Source organism: Mizuhopecten yessoensis, unplaced genomic scaffold, assembly GCF_002113885.1.
Source record: "Mizuhopecten yessoensis strain PY_sf001 unplaced genomic scaffold, ASM211388v2 scaffold716295, whole genome shotgun sequence".
Classification (NCBI taxonomy): domain Eukaryota; kingdom Metazoa; phylum Mollusca; class Bivalvia; order Pectinida; family Pectinidae; genus Mizuhopecten; species Mizuhopecten yessoensis.
This window is the reverse complement of record NW_018480045.1, coordinates 123,259-132,708: the sequence shown is the minus strand read 5'-3', so window position 1 is coordinate 132,708 and position 9,450 is coordinate 123,259. Positions and strand designations below refer to the sequence as shown.

Genomic DNA, 9,450 nt, shown 5'->3' with positions numbered 1-9,450 from the left:
CCCAAGACCTGGACGTTCATACGGCTTATTCGTATTACGGCTAGCAGATTTTGCCTTCCGTTTCCTCTGTGCTCTGGCCTCAGCCTGACGCAACTTAGAAGAATCATCAGCGTCGTCACAAATAGGGTCATCTTCGTACTCAGCAACCGTGTCCCAACCATGACGGTCCGCTATCTTAACAATCTTATTCCTCTCGTCTAAATGAGCGAGACAGATCGTGAGCGTCGACTCTGCTAATTCGCTATTATCGTCTTTAATAGCTTGAATAGCTTTGGAAATGTCCAGTCTTATCTCAGAGTTAAAGACAAACTGTTTACGGTTCCCTTCAAATTTAAATTTAAAGTCTGACTTATTCGCTGCCAAAAGTTTCTCCTGACTTTGAAGTTTTTTGTCAATGTCGGACGAAATGAGGGAACGGTGAGAACTCAGAGCGATATCCAGCCTAGAGCTAAAAAGGGACAGGGAATCAGCAGTGGAAAGGTTCACCGTAGAATCCTGCCTGGTACATGTAGGCTCAGTTGAGCTACCATCTTTGTCAATGTTCATTTTGTTTTAGTCATACAGTGTACAGGTAAAATACACGTCCGTACTGCTGTGAACGATCTCGTCGAATGCTAATACACACTAAATGCACGTGCGAAGTGCTACACTACACCTGTAGCACGAATTTAAGAACTACACTACAAACGAAACGAAATTCATATATATAATGGGTGTATTCATGGACAAAATGCAAACACATTGTGACAATATCAATAACGTGATATCTTTATTATGCATTTTTTACATAAATTACACAATTCAAGAGGACATTTACAAGGCTTCGATAAAACAGCATATCAGTAAACGAACCTGATAGGGCTGTGTTGCTGCAGACATGTAAGTGTACGTACACTGCTACCGCTTAAATATAAATACATGCATTCAAAATAGAAAAACGTTTAAAAACGAAAACGGTAAACATGATTATTCATTGTAACTTTTAATTGAATCGAGTGAGGCAACCGTCTGGGCGTCCTAAACGTGACATGTGAGCGCAAATTTAGCAACCTTGTATAGTACAACTGACATCAACATGACGTACAATATTCAACTGCATTGCTTATTTAAAGCGACATCTCTACAATTTCAAATGTTGCTGAATACATATTTGTCCATTGTTTTGTATCTGTTTTGAATTTGTTTTCACTCCTTTTATAGGTTAAGTAGGCTAGTAGCCATAAAAGGCCACTTCAGGAGCCTGTCCATATCATGTTGATTGTTGATGTCAGTTCACATAATTAGATGGATAGACTTTCATAAACTATGAGGATAGTCTTCCAAATGTTGAACTAATTACAATATAAAGTGAATTGTTTCCCTTACTCTTTCACCAGTGAGAGCACTGTAGTTTAAATGAATCATATTCACTCTTACACATATTCTGTTATCACTAAAACAAAATATTTCCGTTTAATCAAACTTGAGAGTAAAAGCTACCATTAGTTTTGTAAGCAGCTTTTTTTCGTATAAAACCTTACATTTGTACACGTCAACAGTACGACGGAAAATACTGCCTGCGCATAATCGCGTCGACAAATAAGGCACAAACGACAAATCTTAAACTCGGAGTTTTCAGGAAAGCACACTTTCAGCATGTCTTTCTAAAATATTGTTAACGATGATTTCATGAATACATGTACATGTATGAGAATGAAAAAAAGATTCGAACTATATAGAATAATAAAATAAGTTATACAAACCAGACCCATCTTATCTCGTAACGTCTTTTCACTGTTTTCAATTTGGAAAAACACCATTCCATATATGGCAGCCAGGAAAAAACCATGTATGATGTCATACTTTTGGAGTATCCTCCCCAAATTCAGTATCTTTAGTTGGTTCAATGTTGACGTTGGCCGACGAGTTGTCTCTCTTCCCTCTGGGGTGAACGCTGTGATACCAAGATCTCTACATAAAAAATGTTCAACAGCGTTTTGTTTTTTATGCAAATGCTTTATTTCAAATGTTTATTTAAAATATGATACCTTACCAAACGCCCCACATTTCTCGTCTCTACTTCTTGGAGTACTCTGTACTGTACTGAATATTCACATGTTCAAAAGCGTTTTGCTTTAATGAAAACACTTTATGACGAATGTTGATTTGAAATATGATACCTTACCAATTAGTGGTTGGTAACATTTAATCCAGACAAAACCGAGGTAATATTTATTTCTAATTCTATTGACATAGATGAAGATTTAGATTTGAAATTTGATGGCAAAGACTTAAATTTTACAGACCATCATAAGCATCTGGGAGCAGTTTTTAATTCAAGCGCAAAGTGGGGGGATCATATTAATGCGATTTATAGTACAGTTATGAAGAAAATTAACGTCTTACGGAGATTGAAATATTTGCTAAATAGGAATAGTCTTTTAAAAATTTATAAATCATTCATTTTACCAGTTTTAGAATATACTTGTGAATTATTGGATGGTTGTACTAAATTTGAATCAGAAAAATTAGAGAAAGCCCAAAGAGAAGCTGCTCGCATTATATCCGGTCTTCCTTCATATGCCCGTATCGAAGATTTACATTTTGAAACAGGTTTAGAAACTCTCTCTTATCGTCGAAAACGTAGAAAACTCCAACTTTTATACAAAATGCAAAATAACTTAACTCCAGATTATTTAAAGGATCTCCTGCCATTTACTATTGCAGAAAATAACAGGTACACTCTTAGAAATATCAGTGATTATAGAGTTCCTCTATTTGGGCTTTGTCTTACCAATCTTTCCTTAATACCTTCCACTCTTCGTAGCTGGAACTCCATAGGTCTATCAGAACGATCGTTGCCTTCTATATATTTGTTTAAAAGCTCTCTTACCTCAAATGTACAACCATCCCCTCCTATCTACTTCAGTTTTTGGGAACGTAAATTAAATATTATACATGTACATACTAAACTGAGGCACAATTGTAGTTCCCTTAAGTATGACCTTTACCGAGTCAATCTTGTCGAGAGTCCATTGTGCATCTGTGGATATCCATATGTGAATACCTTTTACTTTCCCTTTAAATGTCAACTTTTTAGCAATGAAAGGCGCATTTTGTTTCAAAATTTGAATGCCTTAGGTATAGTTTTAAATTTAGAGATTTTTTTGTTTGGCAATCCTGATCTTTCGGTAGACCTTAACTCTTACGTTTTTAGACATGTGCATCACTTCATCAAATCAAGCAAAAGATTCTGAACGGTGCTTTTTTTAAGTTGTGGATTTGTACCTGTGTGAAAATTCAATCTAGCTCCCGTTTACTGATATGTCGCGTTGAAGATCTCTTCAACGCGACATATCAGTAAACGGGAGCGATGTGAAGATATAATTTTAATTAGATTGGTGAAAATTATATATATATCTACTTCATGTGTATGCCTATTATCATTGTTGACATGTTATTGTAAATGTATGACGGGAGAAGGCTGTGATAGGTTGTAATACCTTGTGCCCAATCCCTTGTTCAATTTTATTGGCAATAAATATGTTTAAAGTAAAGTTTAAAGTTAAACTAAGGCAAAGCAATCCTTAGTCTCCCACCAGTAATTATTTAAGTATATAGGTCACTGGCATGCTTCCTGTTTTCTTTGTTATCTCAAAAGATGGGGAACTGAAAACACCCCTTGTAATCTTACTCCTCTGGCTAATTAAAACTCTAGATAAAGGTCCACGACACCCCGTCAAATTCATACCTGAACTCGCATAGGTAACAATTATAAATTGCATGTAAACACACTAAATACTCTCTGGCTTTATACAATATGATTGTATGTCTCTGTTCACCCTAAAAGTGACATAGAAACACGTAAACACTGCAGCAGTACTATATACGTCGCTGACTGCAGTGATATCAGCCTTTTCTCTTATAAGTAATTCCTGATATTTCACTGGTAAAAATGCAATACATGTTGAATACGGACATCCACTAAGTTACAATTATTACTTTTCAGAAAGAATCAATAATGGCTTGTGCATTCTTGGTCTGCAACGGAATGAATGCTTCAAACAATTCGGGGTGACTAAATTATGCACATTGTCCATCCATGATCACAGATGATGATCATGATAGCTCTTCCGTAAATCACACTCAGAGAAACAGCTTTCTGAAATGACATGGACGTGAACGTTTTATACATGTCTCCTGATTCCTGTGTTGTCTCGTGTGAATGTTCCTCTGTCAGATATCTCTAGCACACCTTCGTGAGCCACAAGAATGACAGCAAAATGTTAATGGTAATGATATAATTATCCAAAATATAGAACGGATACTGTGCGGCCAAAATCCATAAAGCAGAGACGTATAACTTGAAGTATAGAGATTAGTATGTATATGTCTCTGGGCTCTCAACTGTATATATATATGCCTGTCTTGGTTGTGATGCGCTTACTAGTAAGCACTGTTCTGCGATATGGACCACAGGGACCTGAGAATTTGTTACAGCTGTATTTGGACCTTAACTAAGGTATTAAGAGTAAGTTTACATGTTTTAGAGGTTTAGATCGTTTTTCGGTAAAAATGACACCCCAATGATCATAAATATTGCATTATTACCGAAAATCGATCTAAACCCCCGAAACGTGTAAAACTAATCAGAACACCTTAGTTTAGGTCCAAATATAGCTGTAACAAATTATCAGGTCCCTATCACAAGGTGGAGAAAGTCACTCGGTTCTTTCCGTCGTTCACAAAGGACGGAAAGTACCGAATGATATGTGACGTCACCGGGGAATCCCTTTATAAACTCGGGAAACAACTTTTTCGTTCATTTTCACTTCCGATACGATCCCTTCCAGCTGTCAGTGAAAAGAAACACTAGTGATATGGATAATCCTGCTAAAACTAACACGATGGCAGGTAACAGCCAACTCATTTACCGTCTTTATAATTCATATTCAATCTACTCTGTGCAAATGGTAAATAGCATCGAGGTGCTCGTTGGCCTGTTTTGTAACACCTAGCTAACGTGTTTCATAACTAACGTAAAGCAAGGCAACACGTGAGAATCGGTAACGGGTTGTTTCGCCTTAAATCCCGTTCGCCCTAAACAATCAGAAACCGTGAGAATCAGTTTCAGAATGTATGTATAATTTGGATCTATCTTGAAAGTGTCTTAGCTAGCACTATTTAGTATCATCGGCTCTCCTTAAAATCACCGACCAAATAATTCATTATTAAATATGTTGGGACCTATCCAGATACACTATCTGTAAGGATTTGTTCAGCTTCATCATTTAAGTATAATAGTGTAGTTTTACAAAAGTGATATATCTAGCAGTTATAGTTATTTACATGAACATATCTACTTTAGCGAATGTGTATTGAAGCAGAATGATATAATATCTTTTTCAGTACAACTGGTTGAATCCAATGAAGCTCCAGGGGGTGTTCAGCTTGTCAATAGTAGACGAACAAACAAACAATCCTCCCCAATGGATCTTGTGGAACTGGCTTCCTCAATTCAACAGGTATATATAGCCAAGAAGTTGTTTTATTTATTTAAAAAAATCATAACAATGTACCAGTACATATAAATTATATGTACTGGTACATTGTTATGATTTTTTTTTAAATAAATAAATTATTAATGTGTCCCAGCTTTTTAACACCAAAATGTGGTCTCTTGACTTAAGCAAAGCACGAGACCCAGTCTTATATCAAGAAACAGACTGTGAAGTAAGACTTGAATTGTCGCAGCACATTTTTTATTATGTTTGTGAAAACATGAATATTTCATTGAGAACACAAACTAGCAATTTGAGGTTTCCCGTCTTTGGCATAATAACAATCATATATACTGCATTAATTTTTGAAAAATAACCTCCTGGGCCAACGTTAATGTGAGGGTTTGTTGATCCTGTAAAGTGATCTAAATACTATTGCATTTTCATTTTACTGATATATATTCATTTTATTTAGTAATGTCATATATGTTTGTAAGATTAATATACCTTTTAACATTATTTAACACGATGATCTCCCCTTGTTTTTCTAGGCCGACGAGTTTGTGAAGGCTACAGCTGGTAGTAAGCTGACTGTGATAGCTGATCAGATTCGTTATCTCCAGGAACAGGCCAGGAAGGTAGCTTATGAAACTTTTTTTTTTATTATTATTATTATTATTTTGGTACTCAGATTTTTTCTGTTTAAAAAAACCCACTATTTATTCAGTTATTTTTGGCTCTACAATAATTTCCATATGGTTATGTGAATCTGTATTCCTTCGATCAGTGAAAACTTATCACAAACCGAATAATTTTGAACCTAAAAATTTGAACACTGCAAAAACAATTCTCCACATAAATTAATCATAAAAATCAGAGCAGAAAATCCATTTCATATACAATAATTAACATGATTAAAAATCATTTATTATCATTAACATTTTTTTTCTGTGATTGAGTCATATCTATTCTATTCATTAGTCTGATCAGTAGACATTGATTTCATTTCCAAAATATTGATCAATTCAATAATGGTCAGAAATTTGCATAAGCCACAGTTATTAACTCCGCCTATATCTTCTGTAGATGACATCACAAAATTGCGTCTCGTTGGCATAAAATTTGCATATCTCTGCCCACATGTAAATATTTCTTGTCAACATCATGAAACCTTGTCTTGTTGTATGGTGAGGTTACGAGATGATAACTACAGTTGGAGGGAACTATGATTATTGAGTGAATGTCAGTGTAGACTAAATGTAACAAAATAAATTCCAATCCCATCTTACATTTTCTGTCAACAAAATCATATCTCATTAAATTTGACTCTCATTTTTACCTTGCAGGCGTTGAAGGAGGCTCAGAGAGACAACATAATACACCACGCGGCCTGTAACATGGTTAAGAAACCTGGCACTTTATACTACATGTATGAGAGGGAGTCTGGTCAGAAATACATGTCCATTCTATCACCAGAGGTACGTGTACCATGGAATCTGTTTTTATCTGGTCTTGGTATATGTACGGAGGTCAATGCCTTCACCAGCTACAAACCCCAGACCTCTGGTTAACTAAGAGAAATTCTCTCTAGCTGAGTTGTTTGACAGCAGCTAGTATATTACCAGGGATATATATAGGAAACTATCTCATTTTCATTATAAAATATTAAACAGTCATAGTGAACAGTGTTTGTGTACTCTGATCAACATGAATCTCTATGTTCACACAGGTTTTATTTAACACAATTACAAAAACCTTTTACTATCAGTTCTCTGTTAAATTTGAGTTTTTTTATTTGAAGTATTTAAAGTTGTAAATGAAGTTTTTGTTTGTTGCTCAATTGAAAATAATTCAACATTATATTGAGTGGTTAAGTTGCTTACATTAAATGGCATTTATAATTTTTCAAACAGAAATCATTGTGTTATATTTAAGGTAATAGGATTGCATCACCATTTCTCAGTAGATTTTTTTCAAATTTTGTAGTTATATTGCTTTGAAGTAAAGAAAATTTTCTGCCACAAAAAAAAAATAGGTTGTCAGAATTTTAAGGATTTTAAATGGAAACCTATTTAAAAAGGAGTGAATTTTGAAGAAAAAATGAAAGACACAACTTTTGGCAAAATAATGCCAATAAAAACGATATTGCCATAGATTAGTATTACATTATTGTATATCAATTTAATAAATGCTGAAATTGTGTAAAATAAATGATCTATAAACAATTAAAAAAGGACGCTTTATAATAAAACCATATACACATAGTAATTTGCATGGAAGAGTTATCTTTCTTGAAAAACTTCACAGTAGTGAAATAGGTAGCTGGTTTCCTGAAGTACAGAAAAATGGACACCTTTGACTCATTGATGAAAAACAACTGCATTAATGCCTGGATTGCTTTGAAATACTTTAATATTGAGAGAACAAACTGTTCTGTCAATAATAAACATACAATATTCATCAGTTAAATATTAAACATTAGAATATGCGGAAATTGTGATACTGTCTCCCTACATTGGATTTTCAACTAGGGATGAACTTCCTGTTTCCGTTTATCAATACACTCCTATGACCTTAAAGCATTATAATATTCTGGTAAACTGCCGTAGAATATACCTGGTGACCTTATTCCATGTTGAGATATTGTTTTGTTCTAGGATTGGGGATCTTCATGTCCACACGAGTTTGTCGGAGCTTACAAACTTGAATTTGACATGTCCTGGACACCTATTGAGGAAATGGAAAAAAGGACAGAACAGTTTGCATTGATTGACCGACTTTTAACAAGTAATCAGAAATCCATCTCAGACTCTGCAACTGTTACAGTGTTAGGGGAAGAAAAGTCTGAAAAATCATGATGTCTGTGTAGTTTTAATCATGTGTTTATGTGAACTGTTAACCTGCTGTTACCATATGTGGACATAGTCACACATGCCAATGTCTGTTGTTTTTTTAGGTGATTTTGATGAACCTGTGGCAATATTTGTTACCCATGGAAAACATCTGTTTCCATATGTCAACATCTGTTACCATGCAACAGTGTTTGCTACCATGTGACAATGTCAGTTAACGTATACAGTGTGATAATATTGATCACTTCAAATCAAAAGTGTTAATATGGGAATTTTTGATGGGTCATTTTAACTCATCCTGAAATGATTGGGTGACACACAGCTCTTGCATTTACACATTGTTTGGAGTTCAGTAATATGATGTATACTTTGTTTTGATTAAATAATAATAGTATACAGTGCCTTCTCAAGCAACCAGCATCTATTCTTATTTTCCCCAAAGAAAAGGGATGCTACAGTAAACTAAACAATGTTTGTGAGAAATGAATATTCTTAAATTGTGCAAAGTGAAAACTAAGCATTTAAGAAACAAGACACATTTAAATAATATAAAGAACTCTGCTCAGGTTTCATTTTCAGAAAGAACATGTAGTTGTTTACTAGGTTGTTTTTCAAAGAAGATAAATATGGGCCTTTTGTTGAGGTTGTGACTCCGAAAACAGGAACTAAATTGAGGCTTAAAATGCTGACGAACTGATGGATTGTGTGAATATAATGGACAGACACATCAGTGTAGATATTTATACTATCGGTAGATTATAAGTGATACACATAGGTTAAGGTTCTGGTTTGCATGTCAGAAATATAAATGTATAATCAGGATTTATTTTATTTATTAACAACTGAAGGGCAATTATTTTTGGCTGAACATTTTCAGCTCCACTGATACGAAGGGAAGCCTTTACCGTTGTGTAGCATTTGTTTGTCTGTTGTCAGTGTTTTTCCTAAAACAGCTTCTCAAAAATGATAATTGATATGTAGCATATATATAGCATGAGTCATGATGATTGTGTAGAGCTCTTAAACCTATTCAAATGAATTGACTTACATTCACAGTCATAGGGGGTCACATCCTCGATATCCAGGGGTTACGCTCACTTTCGCTCTCTACACCCCTA

At 34.7% G+C, this 9,450-nt stretch overlaps 1 protein-coding gene across 1 annotated transcript; it reads left to right on the top strand.

Annotated features, from left to right (window-relative positions):
- The first annotated feature begins 4,767 nt into the window (after window positions 1–4,767).
- On the top strand, window positions 4,768–9,410 carry LOC110442733 (uncharacterized protein C1orf50 homolog). The gene is made up of 5 exons (XM_021486476.1): window positions 4,768–4,893; window positions 5,389–5,504; window positions 6,032–6,118; window positions 6,827–6,958; window positions 8,138–9,410. The coding sequence occupies exons 1-5, from the start codon at window positions 4,860–4,862 to the stop codon at window positions 8,336–8,338; spliced, it is 570 nt and encodes a 189-aa protein (XP_021342151.1). The 5' UTR covers window positions 4,768–4,859; the 3' UTR covers window positions 8,339–9,410.
- Window positions 9,411–9,450: the final 40 nt, after the last annotated feature.